The 22,222-nt window shown below is 39.0% G+C and overlaps 3 protein-coding genes across 3 annotated transcripts; all 3 read left to right on the top strand.

Moving 5' to 3' along the window:
• The first annotated feature begins 3,191 nt into the window (after positions 1-3,191).
• LOC121745478 lies at positions 3,192-5,279 on the top strand. The gene has a single exon (XM_042139408.1). It carries the CDS (start codon positions 3,267-3,269, stop codon positions 4,995-4,997), a length of 1,731 nt encoding a protein of 576 aa, XP_041995342.1. The 5' UTR covers positions 3,192-3,266; the 3' UTR covers positions 4,998-5,279.
• A 4,928-nt stretch (positions 5,280-10,207) lies between these two features.
• LOC121745406 (peptidyl-prolyl cis-trans isomerase FKBP12-like) lies at positions 10,208-11,993 on the top strand. Its single transcript, XM_042139300.1, has 4 exons — positions 10,208-10,432; positions 10,522-10,583; positions 11,416-11,468; positions 11,757-11,993. Exons 1-4 carry the CDS (start codon positions 10,311-10,313, stop codon positions 11,856-11,858), a joined length of 339 nt encoding a protein of 112 aa, XP_041995234.1. The 5' UTR covers positions 10,208-10,310; the 3' UTR covers positions 11,859-11,993.
• A 4,824-nt stretch (positions 11,994-16,817) lies between these two features.
• On the top strand, positions 16,818-20,016 carry LOC121745388 (transcription factor bHLH143-like). Its single transcript, XM_042139267.1, has 4 exons — positions 16,818-16,950; positions 17,578-18,200; positions 18,308-18,469; positions 18,557-20,016. The coding sequence occupies exon 4, from the start codon at positions 18,574-18,576 to the stop codon at positions 19,477-19,479; it is 906 nt and encodes a 301-aa protein (XP_041995201.1). The 5' UTR covers positions 16,818-16,950; positions 17,578-18,200; positions 18,308-18,469; positions 18,557-18,573; the 3' UTR covers positions 19,480-20,016.
• Positions 20,017-22,222: the final 2,206 nt, after the last annotated feature.

Genomic DNA, 22,222 nt, shown 5'->3' with positions numbered 1-22,222 from the left:
TTTTAAGTTAACATATACAGTATCATACAAAAAGTTTAACTAATGTTCCAAACTAATACATTCCGTATAAATTACTTAACACCATTAGTTTTATTTGCTAAATCAGAATTATGTCTGCAGACTGCAATATGAAAATCTCTATTCAATAATGAAAACCTACATTCAATATGAAGACCTGAATGCACTAATAACAAAGAACACGGATAAAGTGTTTCTTAACTCTTCTCTCACAAAACTCATCCACACCTGTCAACCATGGAGAAGAAACAGAGCTAGCGCCGCCGGCCACATTGGTTTGCAATTCGTTGGTTTTTGAAGCATTATTATTTATATAGAGAAATTTCGTGAAGCGGAGAAGACAATTAGTGAAGGTAAGGAATGTTTTGGTGGCGGTGGACGACATCGATGAGAGCTTCGAGGGCTGAGGCGCTCTGTGTTGGGTGGAGAAAATCCTGAAACAGGGGGAAAATTGGACGACGGTGGTGAGGCTTGCACATATGGGAGCTGCCTTCCCCTCGGTCATGGCGCAAGACACAAAGAAAGTTCAGTATGTAGGTTTTGATTTTAATGAAGGTGGAGTCATCTGAATAAACTGAAAATGGTCTTTGGTTGGTGTATAGTTAGAAAGCTAAAACAATAATTCTGGATGGGGAATTCTAAAGAGAGAATTATGTGTTCATGTATTTATCTCCATGGTTTTCATATTGAATTTATTGAATAAAGGCTTTCATATTGTAGGCATAATTATGATTTAGTAAAGAAAACTAACGGTGTTAAAGTGATTTAGAGTGAATGTATTAATTTTGAACATTAGATAAAGTTTTTGTACTATGATATATGTCAACTTAAAATTTTTTGTACTAAATTGAAATAATGGTAAAATATTTTGTATATATGGTGTAATTATCCCAAAAAATGTGTGACATTTGTTATAGATAAGAAAGATTCTTAATTGATACTCTCTCCGTGTTCCAATTTACTATTTTATCTATCTGCCATTAGAAGTTTAAAGCACTCAGTCCTTTGTCGTAAAAATATTCGATTCACTTTTATTATAGATCAAATAACTTATTTCCCTCACATTTTATTAATATAAAATTAATAATAAAAATGACATGTAGTACATTATACGATCGACTAAATTTAGGGCATCCACAATGGGGCGCATAGTCCGCCCTGTAAGGCGCCCTATGCTCCGCCACATCAGCATTTCATCCTCCTACCCTTTCACCTGCAGTGGGATGCCCTATAGGCCGCCCTAAGCATTTTATTTATTTGAATATTTAAAACACTACAAAAATTGGGAAAAAAACTTCATTTCATTAAAATTCAAACATTACACTACGAAAAAAAAAACTACAAATTCTCAACGGTGGTTATAGTCCCAAACTTCTTCAATCATGTCGCTCATGAGCTGAGCATGGTTTTGTTGGCTGCGCATTGAGGTTTGTCTAGATAGAACCTCATTGAAGCCCATCGGTAATCCTCGAACGTGGGGTGGGGCCGCCGTGCTGGAGCTAGATCCACCTTCATCATTGCCCCAATCAGTGACTCTTTCACCTTCGTGTTCGACTATCATGTTATGCAAGATGATGCACGCATACATGACATCAGCGATGACGTCCTTGTACCAGAACCGCGTCGGACCCTTTACTATTGCCCACCGCGCTTGGAGCACACCAAATGCCCGCTCCACATCCTTCCGCGCAGCCTCCTGCTTTTGCGCGAATAAAACTCTCTTCTCACCAATTGGGTAGCTGATCGTCTTCAAAAAAACAGGTCACCTCGAGTATAAGCCATCGGCCAAGTAGTATAAGCCCATATGATATTGGCGTCCGTTGGCAGTGAAGTCGATGGCCAGGCCGTTGTCATTGCATTGCTCGGTGAAGAGGTTGGATGAGTTGAAGACTTTGATGTCGTTGTTCGACCCCGCTGCACCGAAGTAAGTATGCCAGATCCAGAGCCGATGATCAGCGACGACTTCGAGGATCATCGTCGGGTGGCTGCCCTTGTATCCATTGGTAAATTGGCCTCTCCACGCCGTCGGGCAATTCTTCAACTCCCAGTGCATACCAGGAAAGCCGTGCACCGTCTCGTGCATCTTCATCAGGGCCTGGCAATCCTCAGCAGTCGGCTTTCGCAAATAGGTGTTGCTATAAGCCTCCACAACTCCCCTACAAAAATTCTTCAAGCACTCGTGGCCAGTTGTCTCCCCGACGTGAAGGTACTCGTCAAACATGTCCGCCGTGATGTCGTAGGCCAGCTGTCGGAGCGCAACCGTGCACTTCTGCAATGGCGTAAGTCCGGGTCTGTCGATGCCATCTTCCCGATACTGGAGGTATTCATCACGTACCTCCAACGTTTGGACAATGCTGAGAAAAAAATCTCGCCGCATTCTAAAACGGAGGTGAAAAATCGTTGGGCCCCACCGTGGTTGCTCGTCAAAATAGTCTGCGAACAGACGTTGGTGAGCTACGTCGTGCTTGCGGCGGACAAACATCCTACGTAGATTCGGACGTGGGATCCGCACCGCCTGGGCCTGCTCCGCTGCTTTACGCTCCATTTCGGCCAAGCATTCCGCTGCAGCATCATGAACGCAATCGAATAAGGCCCGAGTCAAGGCCCGAGTAATGCCCTCCGAGGTACTCCGAGGTACTCCAGTCGTTGCCGGGTCTCATTTTTTTCAGTGAGAAAGATTGAGAGTGAAATATTGGTGTGTGGGGAAAGTGAGGGATGTGAGAGAATTATTGGTGTGAGAAATGGAAGAGAAATGTGGGTTTAAATAGATAAAAATTTCAGAAAAAAAAAGAGGAAAAACGCGTTGCATCGTCCGCGTGACCCGCAGTGGGGCGGATGATATCGCGGACAATGCGTGTTCCGACGCCATCGTCCGCGGACGATGTATAAGGCGCGGATAATGCATCGGGCATCGTCTACAAAGCTACAGTGGCGGACGATCGGGCGGGCTATCGTCCGCTCCGCCGTGGATGCTCTTAGAGAATCTAATCGACTAAATTTTAAATTTAACTTTTATTACTGATGTACACTATATCCAGCTGATGACTGACCTTATGAAATCCCCATTATACCCTCGTCACTACCCACTGAACCTTTGTCCTTTTCCGAAAGGCCTCGTCCTTTCTCGTACATTCACCCTGCACTCTCACTACTCTTAACTCTGATTTCTCTCTCATTTTCTCCCCTGTGACAAAAATTCTGCAATTCCCAATCCCTCAATTTTCTCAAAAATTGATTCTAACCTAAAAATGGAGCATCCATTTTTCCCGACGACCACCACCCGCGCGGAGGCCCTACGGTGGCTGACAATCGCCGAGAAGCTGCTGTCGGCGCGCGACCTAATGGGAAGCAAGTCGTTCGCCACCCGCGCGCGTGACTCCGACCCCACGCTCACCCCCGCCGACCAAATCCTCGCCGTGGTGGACACCCTCCTCGCCGGAGACCGCCGGATCGGGAACAACCAGCAGGACTGGTACGCGATCCTCCGCCTCACGCCGCAGCAGGGCCGCGAATCGGATGCCGCCGTCGCCGCGCAGTACCGCAACCTCGCCATAGCCCTCAACCCTCAGCGGAACAAATTCCCCTTCGCCGACCAGGCCTTCCGCCTCGTCGTCGACGCCTGGGGCGTGCTCTCTAACCCTACCAGGAGATCCCTCTACGACAAGGAAATCTCCTTCTATTCGCAGCCTCCGCCGCTTCCGCCGCTGCCGATTCAGCAACCCGACCCGTTCACCAATCATCCCCTTCCGTCAATGCACCAGAACTTCATGTTCTTCGGGGGCAGCACCTCGAGCGGCCTCGCTCCTCAACAGCACCAAAGCAGCGGCGTTCCTTTTTCACAAGGCCAGGTGCATGCAAACCCTCAGCCCGACCCGGTTGTTGCCGTCGGGTTGAACCGAGAGCCGCAGAATTTTATGAATTTTAATTCTGGTACTAATCTCGCATTTGGGGGTGCGTCTGGATCTAAAGTAAGTAGCGCGCAAGAAGGTTTCTCAGCGTTTGCTGGAAATGCTGCTGAACCTGCGCAAAATTACTCTGGTGTTGATGAGAGAGCTAGTCGTAATTTGAATGAAAGTGATAATGTGGGGGAGAAAGCAGATGAGGAAGGTGAGGATGTGGAGGAGGAAGATGAGGTGGAGGAAATGGAGGCGGACAGAAATGATGATGGATTGCCTTTCTGGACTGCATGCCCTTATTGCTATTATATGTATGAGTATCCTAGCTTGTATGCTGATTGCACTCTACGTTGCCAGAATTGCAAGAAAGCGTTTCAGGCGGTGGTAATTCCGTCCCCTCCTCCAGTGGTTGATGGGCAAGAAGGCTACTTTTGCTGTTGGGCCTTTTTGCCCTTGGGTTTTTCTATGGAGAATTGGGAGAAAAACAAGGGTGCTTCCTCAACTTGGACTCCCTTTTCACCTATGTTCACTTGCCCAGGGAATGGGAAGAGTAATACTAGAAAGAAGAGCCCGCAACCTAGGATATATATTGATGATGATGAGGATGAGGATTTTCTTGAGGTTTCGGATTCCAGCGGGTCTGATGATAATTGGAATAAAGGTGCAGGGAAAAGGAGGAAGAAATCAAGGATTGTTAAAGGAAAGGGGGCTAGTGTGACGCCCCGTAGAAGTGCTAGGAATGCACAAGCCGATAAAGGTAAGAATCTCCCAGTGCAAGATGATTTGGTACCTCCAAATGGGGTGGAGGCCCCTAACAAAACAGCAGGTGACTTGAGTAAAAAAGTGCCTGCTGCCACTGCTAGAAAACAACCTGCTAGGGTTGCTAAGAATTTCGAGAAGTTGGATTTGAATGTGGAATTCAGCAACGAAGCTGAGGAGCCTGCACCTAGGGTGAACCAAGGGAATGGACCAAGCCGTGGGGAGGATGATAATATTGGGTTTTTTGAGGGTCTTGATGAATTCCTTAGCAGTCTCCCCATTCTTAATGTCGTAGGTGATGACAAGGTTGTCAAGGCTTCGTAATAAAGTAAGAGCTTTGCGATTGTAATTGTTGGCGATCATGTTTTGTTGTTAGCGCAGCTTAGTGAATCGAGAGCTTCTCGTGTTGTAATTTTGATCTGCAGTATGACATTATGTAGATCGACTTAGAATATCAGTTGCTGCTGTCATCTTCATTAGTTGTATGTCTTATTTATGTCCTTTGAAATAATCTCATAGCTGCCCCTTGATCGTATGGCGGTTGGACTTGGTAGCTCTATGCAGTGATAATTGAGCTCCGACACTTAACAATGTCAATATTTTCCCGTTTGTGTTTTTGTGCTAGTGAAGGTCGTATATAATGTACTTTTGTGTAGTATTCTGCATGGGGACTTGGATAAACATATTGATGCATCAAAATGCTTGAGTTTTCCAGGTGAGTAGTGTTAATGATCACAGGTACGGCATTTCTTCAATTTAATTGATTATCTATGTTGTTTTGTGCTTGATTGTTCTATGAATAATATGGCTGGTTAACAGCTATGAAGATCCTCTAATATGTTTGTTGATTGGATTGCTACCAACAATGTGGCATGTTTATCTAATGGTTGAACAAATATCTCAGTTTTTCTTTGTTTGATTGTCTTTTGTGCTAATCAAATTGGCCTTTTCTTTTGCTCCTTTTAAAATGATTTAAATGATAAAAGCTTTTGTTTTCCTAAACTGTGTGTACTTCTGGGTGATGAGGTGCAACTTTGGAATCTGGTTTTTAAATAACTCGGCTCGATGAAACTTATGCGATGCCTAGAGTTGTGTCTCTTATGGGGCTTGTTATTTATCCAAGAAACATGGCAGCACCTTTTTTTGCGGTCTTATGCTGCGCTACTTCTATTACAGTTCTAGTTTGAAAATTGTCTTGTTTGTGGCTTTTTGATTTCATTTTTGATCGTCTTTCATTATCAGAGTGAGGTTCTCAAACTATGATGTAAGAAAGGTAAGTGCTTTCTGTTTCTTATGATTTCGGAACGTATGATACTTGAGTCCCTCACAAGATGCAGATCAGATGCACGTTTCTAACTACGAATTTGGATGAATCTGGAATGTGACTATTCAGACTATGTTCACTGCATAGAAGAATGGTTTCTTTGTTTTGTTTTGTTTTGTTTTTTTGCATTTGCTCGTGCTAATCAAATGGTTTGTGTTGTCCTTTTGTTTTGACTAGCTTGGGCTCATGTAGAACTCACTATAGCACCACTGCTCCGCTTGTAATCATCAGTCGCTAATGTGTTTGACTGTGAGATGCGGCACCTTCTTTCCTCAATAAATTTTAGGACTATGGCAGGTAAGTTTAGTGCTTCTACTTGCTATGCAACATTATGATCTGAGTGTTGTGAATAAGTCATGTATCAAGATTTCAGTCTGCATCTTCGGAACTTGCGATTGTTATACAAGAAGCTGCAAATGCACCATTAAAACGGAAATGTATGTCCTACCGTGCAGGGCCCGTTTAAGGCCATCCGCAATGGGGCGGACGATGGCACGCCCGATGACGCGCATCGTCCGCGCCCGCCATTGTCCGCCCCATTGCGGGTGCGTGACATAGGCCGCGGACGATCGTCGCGCCCTATACTAAGGGCGCGGAGTATAGCGCGGACGATGTCCATCGTCCGCGCCATCGTCCGCCCCATTGCGGCCTACGCGGCCCCACTGTGGGCTACGCGGACGATGGTCGCGGACGATGGCACGCGTTTTTTATTTTCTATTTAAATCTCGTTTCTCATTCATTTGTACATAAGAACATATCGACTATCTCTTTACATATTCTCTCTCAACATCCAACCAAAATGAATCTCGGCGACGACACCAATAGTTCTAGTTCGTCTGAGTCCGGTAGTTCTACGTCAGAAGCATTAGATGCACCCGATAGAGGGTTACCGTTAGGCTTCAATGAGGTTCTATCTAGACAGCCCTCAATGCGCAACCAACAGGATCATGCGCAGCTCATGAGCGACATGATTGAAGAAGTGTGGGCTCGTAACCGCCGTAGCTGAGTTTGCGTTTTTTTTTAATTCGCATTGTAATGTATTAATTTTTATTAAATGAAATGAAGTTTTTGAAATTCGTATTTTAATTTATTAAGTTTTTTTAAATTCGTATGGATTTTGTAAATATTTTTTGAAATGATGATGTGACGCGCCCTATAGGCGCCCCACTGCAGGTGGGGAGGTAGGAGGATAAAACTGATGACGTGGCGCGCCATAGGGCGCGCCTTAGGGCGCCCCACTGCTGATGCCCTAAGGTTGAGGCATTGACATTGATGCATTTACTGGGAAGCTATTTTTTGAGCTGGGGGCCTTGTTTTGGTACTCAAGACACCAGTCTGCAAGATAAACCCCTAATTATTTTCCTTAAATTTTGGACTTGGTAAGTTTTTCACAGCAGGATTCTTAACCAGAGCTGATTACAAAAATGTTTTAAGGATCTGTTTACTTTGGAGTGATCCAACAAACTGAAAGATTGTCACTTTGTTGCACATAGCACTCAGTCTACAGATCTTTATAATTTTAATTTTCAAATAGATATTCAAAATAATCCTTCAAAGTTAGTAGTTTCAGACTCACTCTTTATAAAGGGATGAAACTGAGGGAGGTATTGAAAGATTAAATTATTTAACTGAGGAAAATCATAAAGACGAATTTCATCGAATATTTTTTTTTATTCAACTGGTCAAATATTCAATAACGAATAAAAATAAGTAATTATCTGATTAACTTTCATTACTACTAAAAATTGAAGCAAAGGAAAATCATATATGTATCCTGTCAGTTATGAACTAACAAAGCGAAAATGAAGTGTAAGACACGATTATGAACCCTAACCAAATATAATGAATTTTTAATTATAAGAATAGACTAAAATACAAACTGAAATTCGAGAAAAAGCGAAAAAAGCTAAACAAGACAACAGAAAGTGCGGCAAATTATCTCTATTATGGAGTAATTTATACAGACCCACAGTCTAAAGCAAGGACACTAACTACGAAGACTTCTAAATAATGCGAATAATAACCAAAATAATATAAACCGGTACATATCAAAATAAAAATGGATTAAAACTGATTTTTTAATAACCAAAGTAAAGAGCTGAAATGGCTAGTCAATGATCCCAAAATTTTGCTAATAAAAAACTGCAATTTATGTCAATCCTTATTTTCCAAATAAACACATACTTGTGTTAGATTTTTTGGGGATTGGATACAATCTTATTCATTGAAGCCTACATAATATATGAATGGAGACCAATTAAACCATAGTGAAGTTCACTGCTAAAACCAATCAATATAATTATATACTACCTAATAAATATCTCACCAATAATAATAATACACTGATAATTTTTGTCTTGAGCCAATTCTAGGTATTGTAGAATGCAAAAATTGGTGGTAAAGTTCATTATTAAGCACAATCATACACTTTTGTAGCGGAGAGAAGTAAATTCATCACATCAACAACAAACACCAGCGTTTAAAACCTAATCACCTATGATCAATGATTGAGAAACTAGTTGATCAATAAACCATATTATAAATACTGAAAACGCATTCAACAATTCTCACACCAAAAATAAATCCACATCCAAGCATTATTCACTAGTTCAAAATGGCTTATCGTTCCCCCGATGTCCTTGTCCTCGTCCTCATCCTCGTCCTTTTGTCATTCCCATGTCTGGAAGCGGCTACAGTAGGCGGCAATCGCCGCCTGCTGCAGGGGCCAGGATCATTTTTTCCTAGATTTCCAGGGATGACGACCCCTTCCCTCCCGATAGTGTTTCCACCTATGTTTCCATCACCGTCGTCGTCTTCTTCGTTCCCGATCTTTCCTAGATTCCCGGGAAATCCCTTTTTTCCTAGTACTCCTCAACTCCCCGATAGTCCATCTACGCCCAATGCTCCTCAGTTCCCCGGAAATAGTCCATTGGTGCCCAATGCTCCTCAGTTCCCTGGGAATCCTTCGTTGCCGAATGCCCCGGCTGCTCCAGCGTTTACTCCTCCGCACGCCCCGTGATGATCGATGGCGATGGAGGAACCAACTCATGTTCTACTGATTTATCATCTACTCTAGGAATTAATTTATTTTGTGCGTCTGTGTTTGTGTTTGTTTTGATTACTTGTCATTCTAGGCTGTGTCGTTATTGACTTATTGTAATAAAAATGTATTGGTGTTTGTTGGTGTAACCATTATTCGTCAATTATATCTTCCTATTTTACGTGAGGAGTTACACTTACATGCATGTTAGTATCTCAAAAGGTTAACATGTTAGATGTTGGTGTAAATAAAAAATGAGGAACATGTTTGGATAGATTTGATAAAATCACTAAAAAAGTCGAAATATATTCGACCATTAATCTTAAGGACAAGTGAAGCAAAGCAATAGAATCGATAGTGAAACGAGATGATTATCATGTCTATTTAAATCAGGGCAAATTGAATTTGTACATAAGAGAAAAGTTTAATGTACTAGAAATCAACCAAAAGTTATGATTCAAATAACAATTTTCCCAAAAAAATATAATGATTTTTGATTAGTTACTGCAAAGATAAAAAGAAAATGTTATAGAAAATTGAGCTAAAGAAGATGATCTATATCAAACCTATACTAATATTTTCCAACTTCAACTACATAAGTTAATGTTGAAACTTATTAGTACTAAAATGTACTCCCTACTCATATAAACGAGTTGGGCTATAAGTAAATCAACAGAAAAAGCAGAAGACTAAATTATGAAACCCAATTAATAGAAAAATATTAGGAAGCTCCATGTTGGGGATGGCATGGGGAGAGATGTGCGGACAATGTAGAGCCAGTCGCCAAGCAATGGATGCTTTTCTTAGCCGTTCTTTTGGACTGGCGATGGAGTCGGTCGACTTCAATCCAACTTAGTTCTGTAGTTGTATCCAATACTTCTCTTGCTCTATCTTTAAAAATTCGAAAAAAACTCAAGTTAGACATATGCCACCATTAGAATAGCAATTGATGTTTCAAATTGCACATTTTTTAAATTCCAATGTTTTGATTTCTAAAACTTATCAACTTGTATTATTGAAATTTTAAATTGGTTCAAAGACGGGCACTACGTTAACCCATCAAAGCAAGCTTATGTAAATTTTAAAGTTAAAATATTTAATTACTTTTGAAGGTATATTCTTTGTGAAAAAAAGAGAATAAAGCTTTTACTCTTTAATGGTTAAGAAATGTGACAAAATATTGAGAAACGTTACACTAAACAGTGAAAAGCAAAACCCTAGATAAAGCCAAAAGGGGACGAAACTGCAGCAATCTTCCTCACCAATCTCAGCTATGGGAATTGACAAGGAATTGATCAGGCAAGGCAATGGCCCCAAGCCCACACCCGGCCAAACCGTCACCGTTCACTGCACCGGTTTTGGCAAAAACCGAGATCTCAACCTAAAGTTCTGGAGGTACCTTTTTTCTTTCTCATGCTTATCGATTAAAGAAGAACCGTGATTGATGTATTTGACCTTACTTTTGCGTGAATTTGGGGGAATAGCACCAAGGATGCAGGGCAGAAGCCCTTCACTTTTCAGATTGGGAAAGGCAGTGTTATTAAAGGTATTTTTATTTTTCCTCAACGAATTTTGGTTGAATTTGGCTTTGATTTTTAATTTGAGCTGACTGTGTGTGTATTGGCTGAATTGTGTGATTGATCGTGAGATCAAACGGTGAATTAGTATTGCGCAGTTGAAATCGGCAATGATTGAGTTAGGTGTTTCAGTAATTGAGTTTTGTATGCGTCTCGTTAAATAGTCATTTTGCTGTGCCGTTATTTTGGTGAAAGTTTTTTTTTATCATTCATTTGGCTACAGATTTGTTATGGTAGGAAATGATTACTGTATGCTGATGTGAAGAACAAATACTGTGTGAGTGGATAAAAAAGCAAGTAAGAATAGAGTGTTGGAGTTCTTGTACCTGTAAATATCACCAGTTTGTGAAAGATGATGATATGTACAATCTTAATTTATTACTGTAGTTACTTGAGTTTGCTTGGGGAATTAGCTGGCAAACATGAGTTGTGGTGAAGTTCCATGTAATTCAAACCATGATTTGCTACATGTTCTTCAATATTGTGCTTTTATTCCCATTATTGCCTATGGTTGAAGACTTCTACCAATCCACTAACTAAGTCCCCATGCCAGAGCTTCCTTCACCTCTATTTTGATGATCAAAGAACCAAATTTTCACTTTAAGAAATAATCAATCAATATAAACACCTTTTTGATTTGATGAGAGCTACCTGAATATGATTCAGATGGAATATTGAGAAACTTTTGATGTATGATTGCTTATTTCACTTGAAGGTGCTGTATCTCATGATTGTGATTGTGTTATGCTGATTTTTTTATTGGCTTTTAGTTATTAGCGTAGCACTTTACCTCTATTGCAGGATGGGATGAAGGAGTGCTGGGAATGCAGTTGGGAGAAATTGCTAAACTGAAAGTATGGAAATGTTCTATAGTTGTTGTTCTTGCATTATAAGTATAATTTATACTCAATTTAGGTTGTTTAGCCAATCAATTACATTCAAGAACTGCTGCTTCTGATAGTATTTTCTTGCAGTATTCCAAGAAACCAAACTAGAATTATAATTGCTCTTGATGTTTTGTTAACTTTGCTTCAAATTTATATCCTTTTCTCTAGTTTTTCTTTTAATATGTCTCGCTCTCTCTATATATAGATATGTTTTATAAGTATTTTGTTAATGATTTTTTGGTTTTAATCCTGCAGTGCTCTCCTGACTACGCCTATGGCAGTGGTGGATTCCCAGCATGGGGCATTCAGCCGAACTCAATTCTGGTTTTTGAGATTGAAGTTCTGAGCATCGAGTAAATCACACTTCTATAATCTATGTTGTGGAAGAAAACATAGCATATATTAATGCTTATCAAACATGTTTTACTTGGATGGTTTGCTAATTATATTATGCATGAATAAACCTTGAACCATGAGCATTCCGCATCGAAATTGGGATTTACAGTTTCACATTTGTCTTATGGCTGGTTTCGGACTTTCACAGAGTGATTATTGAGTGCGAAAAATATGTTCCTTGGTTGCGCTATGTGTGGATTGTGGTATATATGATTATATCAATCTCGGCTATTTCGTAGCCATGATTTTACCTTCCCTTTCCATCAACTTGTTTATTTTGAATATATACTACATACATTTTTTAATATACTACATACATTTTTATGACATGACTAACCACTATTTTAATTTTTAAAATTATACTTTTGTTTCCAAATGGATGTTATATTGATACAAGTAATAACTTTTTTTTGAATTGCGAGTTTTAGTTATGAGAGTGCCTACTTTTAAAACTAAAAGTGCTACTCATATGTCTCACGCGTTTCATGTAATTTATTTTCTCAATTATGACGCCAGAGAAACAATTTTTTAAGCTATTATGGGCTTCATATAATCCTGTAAGTTCTTTTTACCTTCCCAATGGAGGTCGGGTTCAATCGATTTCATCTTGGTTTACGAGAACTGGAAAACTTTATTAAATTTGGTATTTAGAGTTGACGATGATTCTTCAAAGTTTGGGGCTCACTTCCTTTCCTTGTACACCATCCAATGTTAGGAACGGCTGTCACTTCTGTTCCTCGGCCTTTTTCACTGTGTTTGATCTCGCGACTTTCATTTCTTGGATTGGCCATTGGTCATGGTTAGTTTAATACCTAATTTACTTGAATTAAGCATACCAATTAAAAATTGGATAGGTACACATGTTTGTATGATTAGTAGGTACAAGCAAATGTTTTTGAATATACAAGAATTTAAGCTTTATATTATAAACTATATCTCGAATTAAGGTGTAGCGTACTCAAGATTTATGGCTCTATTAGTATTTTGAGCATCAAGATTCCACTGCTGTAAAAAAGTGGGCCTAATCCCACGCAATTATGCAGACAAACATTTTGCTTTATGTTTCGTTTTAAACTAACTTAGTGCAAGCAAATTAAAAGTTGCACTTGCTTTGCCTCTCACAACTGAAGTTGTCGAGATTAGTTAATTCTTGGACATTAATGTCTGTGCAATATATCAAGATAAACTTTATACAGTAATATGTTACGTCAAATTAACTTGCTACGTGTAACGTGCAAATTGTAAATAGCGTGTCATTATTATCAATAGCATTAACAATTTTGGAGGTTATATTCGCTCGAATATGCTTCAATTACGACTAAATAGTCTTAGTTTAGAACTATCTAGTTACTTCAAGAAATACGTGTAACTTTATAATTTGGTGGTGTTCTTCACATTTTCTTCCCCAATTCAAATTCTCTCAACTCATGTCGAAAAGTTTCCCAAATTAAAAATAATGTGACTTCCAATTCATTATTGTGAAAGAAATAACATACTGAGTCAAAAAAAGAGAGAGTACCAATCAATTAAGAAAACGTTAATCCGACAGTTTTAATTATTTATGCAACTAATTAACATGCTGAGATATAATCCTCATATTATAACTAAATTTAATATTTTATTTCAAGATCATTGAGTTTGATTCCTTCAAATGTTTGTGATGACACACAAACAGAAAGGGACACTTGGTTTTGGTTAAGAGCATCCGCGGCGGTTGAAGGACGGCGTCCGTCCATCCGTGCCAGCTGCACGGAACCTGCTGTCTGCCGTTGCGCTCTCGCCGCTGGCACGGCATTGCTCGATGCATCGAGCACGTCCATGCCAGTGAGCAGCTGACGTGTCCTCCTCTGATTGGCCAACGGCAATACCGTTGGCAATTTTCTTTTTTCTTTTTTTAAAAAAAATTGGATTTTAATTAAAAAAACCGATAAAAAAAATTCCCACTTCCCAAAAAATTATATCCGTTTTCTCCCCACTTTTAATTTATTTTTAAATTTTTTTCTCCAAAAATTTAAATTTTCATCTATAAATACCCCCACTTCCACATAAAAAAATTCACACCACACTACACAATTCTCATCTAAATTCTCTCATTTCCATTCTTACAATTCTCAATTTTTCTTTCACTCTTACAACAAAAAAATGTCCGGCTCCGGCGATCACCCCTCCGACTCCCGCGGTTGGAACCACGAATGGTTCGGCTCGCAACCATTTCCTAGTCCGGAAATGAAATTTTCGGCCCCTCCTCAAACCCAAAGTTCGCAAGCTCCGGGTGGCTATCGGCCTTACCCGGTGGACGACCAACATGCCCCCGATGGGCAATACGGGTCTCCGAAGATCCGGAGATTGGCACGAACTAATCCGGGGACCATTTTTTGTGGCGCGTCTGTCGCCGGTACAATCAAAACCGGTCAAGTGGAATAATCGAGCGCAACGAGAGTATGGCGCGTAATGCCATATATAGAGCCAATGAAGAAATCCAAAAATTCCAGGGGAATTACCTCCAGGAAGAGCGGTCGGCGGGGAGCGGCAGAAGCGAGGTCGACATCATCAGTGCCGTGTTGGCGACCTACCAATCCCAACACTACAAACCGTTCAAGTACCTCAATGTTTGGCAGGAGGTGCGTGTGCATCCGAAGTATAGGGGAGACGTATCATCCTCCTCTAGCTCCTCCGGAAAACGGTCGAGGTCGGTATCCCTATCCAACGCCGGCTCCGATGAGGTGTCCATCCAGCTCGCCGGAGCTAACTTGGGTAGCCACGACGCCGGCCCGAGTAGTTCCCAACGCCGGCAACAAGGAAGGAAGAAGTCGACGGCCAACCGCCGTCGCGCCGCGACTCCATCCGCCCCCGCTCCCGCTCCCTTTGTGCCACCTCAACCCCCCACCAACTCGTTGTGGGGGGTTTTGGCCCAACTCAATTTGGCCGATAGGTCAACTATGACACCCGAGCAACTTCGATCGTATGTGGCAATGATACGGGGTCTTCAAAGAACATTGGGGGTAGAGCCGGATGAATAGTCTTCAACGGGGGTATTTTTAGCCTTTAATTATGTAATTTTTATTTTTTAGGATTTTAATTATGTAATTTTTATTTTTTTATAAATTGTAATAGTATTACGGGTAATTTTAATGCATTTTAATATTGTGGAAATGTTTTTATTTAAATTGAATAATAGAATGGTGGGACCCTTGAGCTTGTCCTTGCGGAATAGCACGGATGTGAGTGTCGTGCTCTTGCCTAAGGATATGGAGGGCCCACATCCATGCTAGTTGGCAAGAGCACGGATGAGTATGCTCCAACGGTGACTTCACCTTTTCATTTGATTTGATTGAATTGGTTCTCTCATTATTATGAGATGTTAAGTTAGTCATCAAGTTAGGCAACTGTATAGGAATTAGGATATTAACTAATTATAATTACCTAGTAATTTTATTTAAAAAATTAATTTGTTATATTGTTTGAACGTACTCTTTTGTTTCCCTAGCCAGTACTGAGTTGTATACAAAGTTCGAAAATGTAAATTTTTTAATGACTTCATCATCTATGATTGAGTTACAAAAATTTATGGATTGGTACTCTATTTATATCGAATTATTTTTAGCTAACGAATCAATCGGTATTTAATTATAATATTCCTTCCAAATTTGATAGTATTAATGAAATTCAGTTATGGTCCATTTCTGACATATAATAAATATCGGGAAGACATTGCAAGTGTACTCGTTTCTCTTCTTTATGGGCATAATAAGTCTTTGTGAAATAACTTTAATGAAAAATGATCTAAAATGTTCACTTAATCCAGCCCTGAACATTCAGAGGATGATGATTCTCGCGTTCTTGACGTAAAGAACCCACAATGAGAGGCTTACACACGAGCTTTTAGCTTAGTGATAGAACATGTTCCTGATAATCCCATTAAAACGTTTAGGGTTACGGTTACAAAATTTATAACGAATAAAATTTCAACCCTATTAATATATAATCCAAATTGAATTGACCCAAAATTCACCCAACGATTAATGTCCTTATAAATAGTAAGTTATTTATCTTATTTATAGCATCATAATCCAAAATCAAGATCAAATCTCCCCCTTAGATTTTAAAATTAGTGGATGAGACTAAATCTTACGAATTTCAATAAATTGTAGACAAAATATCAACAAAAGAGTACGATCGTCATTCTGTTAGCATATTATAAATTCCGTGTTTTTTTTATATCAACATAGTGTATTACAAATATCAACACGATGACATGAGTATTTCAATACAAGTACACAAAAAATCACACAGTTTTATTGAGATTTTACATGCATTATATTGAGATTTAACATGCATTATATTGATAATTTTTGATGTATTTGTTGATAAAATCTGTATACGAAAACTGAATAAAAATCATCAAACTTCATCATCTGAACTTCATCGGAACATATGCAATTGTGATTTCGTTAGAATCCTTATAAAATTACCTTTAATTTGATATTTTTTGCGAAAACATAATTTAAATCGAAGAAGTTGTATAAATTTAAAGTTTTAGGATAATTTTAATAAGAGAGAATTGACATTAATGCCCATTAATTTTATTTAATAATTATTTAAAGTTAAAATATAATCCATTTAACATTATATCTATCACTAGATCTCATAATCTAATAGTTAAAAATTAATCTTAATTTTAAATTGCTAATTAGTTAGCAATTGATCATATCCCTACTCTATATACCAAGAACACTTAATTAATAATAATAAAAAAAAACTTTTCGTTTGTGTTTGTTTTACGGAACTAATCATTTTCTTTTTAAAAAAAATTTGAGCACGATTAATGAAATTAATTTCATGCCTAAATAAGCGAAAAAAATATTATAACCATGGCAGGGGCATAACGGTCATTGAAATGTTTATATAATCCAAGCAATCCCTGAATTGGTGGCTACTCTGAGTTTGAGCTGCTATCCAACCACTGTTTACCACTTCCACTTTCTCTCTCTCATTTGTCACAACCACCACTCCCATTCTCACTTCATCACTCTCACTTTCTTGCTCCGGATCTGTAAGTTCTCCCAATTCTCTGATCCCTCTTTCTACCTCAATTGATTTTCTTCTGTTTCTGTTTTTCTTCCATTTTCTTTATGTTACACTCTTTTTGATGGCTTCAAATTCTCCCTCTTTGTTGGCACACAACAAAATTTGATCCTTTTTTGAGGATTTGGTCTTTTTCTTGCTGAATTAACAACAATAACTTGGAACTCGATGTCTTGAGAATGGTTCTCATCAATTTATTTAAAGAAAGCATCTTTATTTGTGGGTTCATTTTTTTGCTGTTAAACAATTAGTACTATTTGTCACGTTTGTGTGATTTTTTTATTGATCAAGCGTGGTGTGAGGGAGGTTTTCAAAAAATGTTTTAGTAATAAGCACGCTCGACAGCCGAATCTTTTGTGATATGGAGAAGATAAAGAAAAAGATAATCTGTTGGGGGCTTTGGATTCGATCTGATGAGAAAAGTGAAACATGGATTGTTGGACTACAGATTTTCTATTTGCCTTTTCCAGATCCCCTACTTTTCATGATTCTAAATTGTGTATTGTCAAGTTCTGATAGGTCACTGATTTCTTATTATTTCCAATTTGGATTTTCAATCACTTGTCTTGTCTGAAAAGCTTCGCTCTTGTTTCAGGTGGCAATCTTATTACCTTTGGATATAAGGGGAAAAACCAGTATGCAGTGGTGGATTCACTTTGTTATCTCTTTGAATTTATATTGCAGGGTTATTCTATAACTTGTTTTGTTCTTCCTCCACTTGAGCTGAAAACAGTCCCTTTTTACATTCTCATTGTTTGCTTAATCTTATCCATGATGGGATCAAATCACTTCCCTTTGTCTTCTTGTTTTTTCTACATTCTATAAGATTTGCTTGTGGGTTATTCAATCTTCATAAGTTCCTCATCTTCTTGTTGCTGTTAGATTCTGTTTGAGTTTGGTTTGCTGATCAAATAGGATTTCTAGTCCAACTTCAGCTCTACTTCCATTTATCTATCGCTTCCTTTCTTGTTCTTCGCTGTTTCTTTGTTTAGCCCTTGTGGATTACATTAGCCTCCTTTCTTGTTGTTAGCTGTTTCGTTGTTTACCCTGCTTTCATAAATTGTTTGTCAAATACATCAAGAGTCGAGCGTAGTTATGGTGTGCCAAGCAGCGAGCCAGACGAGATTTAGGGCGCTTAAACATGAGAGTGGGATTGCTGGGAGAACAACCATTATAGTTAGAGTAATAGCATGCTTTCAACCTTTACAGAATTGCCAGGTTCGTTATCGAATCCTTGCTTACTTTCGTTGTCTGTGCTGTGAATTCAAGTTTCTTTACTTATAATTGAAGAGCATCTGATTTATGCCCTTAATCGTGTTGTTCAGGCTGAATATTTCCGTCACTTGCTGAAACCTGTCACGTAGACCTGTTCCCGTTTTCCGTTTGTCGAAAATCAATTTAGCAGATATATTTTTGTTTTCATTCTTTTGTTTTGCATATTGGAAAGTAATCTACTTGCCGGACTAAAGTAGAACTACACTATTCTGGTATGTTTTTCTTTCTTTATTGTTCTTGTGCTTGATTTTCTCGATTTCGTTCGTCTTCTCGTATTTTTATACGTGATGCATTGGCAGGTAGCTCATTTGGCCGGATGGCCACGGCCAGAGAGTCTCAGCTGCGCCAGCAGTTTACTGTTCGGAATTCTTCGTATATTGATCATATGGCAACGCCTCATCTCGATAGAAATCTCAGCTTGCCACATTTGCTCTCTTATCAGTGGCCTAATGCCAATGCTGCCTTCCCAGGACAGTATGCTCCTGATTTGAATGCATTCGGTGGGTTTCGCCCTCCTCAGTGCAATATTCCGTGTCCAACCAGAGAGCCTTATCCGAAAGGCTCGCAGTGTGCCTTCCCCCGCGGCCTAGGGGTGGTAGATAAGCAGCCGGTTGGTGCTCCTCAGAGGAGATTCCTTATCTTCGACCAGTCCGAGAATCACACCAGGCTGTTCTTGGGTCCTTCCTTCTCGCCCCTCGACAAGATGTTTGCCTCCAAGACTCCCGCCGGCGCTAACGTCTCGCTCGACAAAGCAGCCGCTCATGTCGATCCACGCATCTTGGCGAATCCCGCGTTGGAAGAAAAATGGGACGAAAACCATTTGTCGGAAGAGGAGGGCGAGACGTATGAAGAAGATAGTGACGACATTGACGCTCTGCTCTACTCCGATACTGATAGTGACGGCGACGATGATGAAGTGACTAGCGCGGAGCACTCTCCGCCACTCAGCCTCGACGAACTAACAGAAGAAATATCGAGCCCTGCGTCTAAAAGACGAAAGCTGGTCGATGGCAAGCACGAGAAATCGTCTCTAGAGAGTCACGACATGGAGTCGAGGTGCGGCGGTGGCGACAGCGGGAAGAAGGTTAAAATCCGCGAGGCGCTGAAGATGCTGGAGAGCATCATCCCGGGAGTGGAGGGGAGGGATCCGGTGTCGATAATCGACGGGGCGGTGGCGTACCTGAAGGGAATGAAATCGGAGGCGGAGTCCCTCGGCGCATGATTAATGGTGCGTGTTTGATTATTGAGATGGCTTTTGCTTTTAGGTGGTAATGGTGCAAGTCAGCATGAAGATTGTGGGGCAATGCAATAAAGATTAAAGAGGGAGGGTTAAGTCGATAAAAGCAGCCATCTTTACCTCATTTGCTATAATTGTTGACTTTGAAATGATTAAAAATGTGATTTAAAAGTAAAAAGAAAGGGGGTTATATGACAGATTGAAGAAAGCATAGTGGTGTGAAACGAGGCCTTCCTTTTTTCTCCGGAATTGTCGAAAAACGCCATGGATGGCGAGCATGCGTGTTTGGTGGTAGCTGGGGCCCGCGCCTCCTTTCTTCGTTTTTATTATCATTATCTTGAAAATCTGTGCGGGGGCTTCCGAGCCATCATCATCATCATCAATTTCTTGTTTGTTTCCAGTTGTAATATTTGTGTTTTCTGAGTTTTGAACGACCGTCTCTGAGGTTGTAATAACCATCTGTTGCTGCAGTTGTAATCTAATGATGTGTTTGCATTTCATGTTTTTCAGTTTTTCTTTTTAGTTTATTTGGCTTGTAATTTTATTTTTATATTCAATTATTGTTTGTGGGGCTTATAGTATATTGATGACAAATGTGATGATCAATATGCTTGTGGAACAAAAAGATATTAATTTAATTAAGAATATAAGTGAATGCTAATTTGTGAATTGGTTTAAGAAAATAAAGTATACTCTACTAGGGATGTCAGTGCAGCCCGCAACTCGTGGGTTGGCCTGAATAGCCCGCCAAATTTATAGTGTTAGGGTTAAAAATTTATTGCCTGATAAAATTATAACCCGCTAGACTGGCCCGATTGACATCCCTATACTCTACTACTATCAAATTTGATTTTAGAAATTTCTCCAAAGTTTTTTCCAGTTCACAAATGGAACTGGTAAGGTCCGACATAGAGAAACATATTGTTGTAGGTGCTGAAAGATGGATGTATTGCAACAATAGATGATAGATGAAAAATGGAAGCGAGTTCTAACTAAAAAAAAGTTGTGCCAAATAGTCTTACTATTAGATCGGCAAAAGCTCTAAATGTCGAATTTTAGAAGGATTTTTTAGTATTCATAGACCAACAGGGACGGATCTATATGGTATTCACAAGAGGCAATTGCCCCACCTAAAAAATCATATATGCTATTTTTAATAGTATTTAATTTTAAATTTTTTAAAATTTTCTTATTTTTGCCCCTTCTTAAATGTATTAAAATATCTCTATGTATATTTTTACCCCACCCATATAGACTTCCTGATTCCGTCCCTGTAGATAGACATGCCCACGGTTCGAAACCGTCGGCTCCGGTTTCGAGAAATGTGGAACCGGAACCGAACCGTGAGGCTATTTCACGGTTCCGGTTTCAGTTCGAAAACCCACGGTTTCCGGCGGGTTTTCGCGGTTCCGGCTAGATTTCACGGTTTTTCGACTATTTTTCACGGTTCCGGTTTGGAACTGGCGGTTTCGGTTCGTAAAATTTGAAATCGGAACCGGCCCGTGATTCAAAATATGGCGGTTCCAATTCAAGAAAAAAGTCACGGTTCGAGTTCGGAACCGGAACCGACGGTTACGATTCCGCAGTTAACCGCCGGAATCAAAAACCTTGAGCATCTCTACCTGTAGACTAACAATGTAGTTGGTTGACCATTCAACTCCACCTGAATTTGTTATTGAATAAGAGGGATTTTGAAAGTTGATAAATTCAAAAGGCAAAAGCATGGTTCATTAGCAACCACGACAACCAGGTGGTTTAAATTTGATCGTTTTAGTTGTGAGTGATTCAAGAAACCAAACATGTGCAATGTTGTTTTATTTTAATCGTTAAAATTAAAATATTAAGACATTGCAATACTAATCGATCAATATGGTTCTCATTTCAAATTTTCTTATAGTGATGATTTAGTTTTAGTTTTACTGCAATAATAAAAAATGATTTTGGACCGGTCGATAGCCAAACTTGGGAAATTGAAATGTTCTGGATAGGTCCACTTTCTAAATAAATTTATTATATGGAGTTTATTGATGTGCGGATTGAAGCATAACCAAATTATTGATAAATATGTCAGATCTTACCCAACTATTTTTAATAAGATGCCAGCTTTCATGCAAATGCTGTGGTACAAAAACAAAGCGCATTCTTCTCTTTAAATGTTTAATCATTTATTCTTTTATTTGATTAGACTAAATAAAGTTGAGTGTAGATCATGTATTCTTTTCAGATTTTAATCATTTTTTTCTTTTATTTTGTCATGTGCTTATGCCATAAAAAATGAAATACTATTATTTCCTATTAGTGTGTCTAATATGAAATGAAATAAAATTCATTAGGTTAAAAATGTTAAATGTACATAAACTGATAGCTTTTTAAGTATTTTACATAAAAAATGGGATCATGTACATTAAGTAATTTAAAATAAATTACTATAATATACTCCACATATTAATCTTTCTGCCATAATTTAGGACAATATTAACTTTTCAAATTTAATATTTACATATTTTAGAAAAGATTAATTATGTAACAGGATATTGCATAATTATTTCAAATTAAGCCCAAAATCATGTGTGGATTTTTCATAAATCTTTCTTTCATATTATCTCTTATATATATTTATAAAATAATACTCCAATTACTAATAATAAATGTATTTATATAAATTAAATCTAAATTAATCCAAATTTTAGGGGCATTATTTACCTACAATTTATGTACATCACCTTGT

Source organism: Salvia splendens, chromosome 8, assembly GCF_004379255.2.
Source record: "Salvia splendens isolate huo1 chromosome 8, SspV2, whole genome shotgun sequence".
NCBI classification, from domain to species: domain Eukaryota; kingdom Viridiplantae; phylum Streptophyta; class Magnoliopsida; order Lamiales; family Lamiaceae; genus Salvia; species Salvia splendens.
The sequence above is the reverse complement of the archived record's forward strand: the minus strand, read 5'-3'. Positions and strand labels throughout refer to the sequence as shown.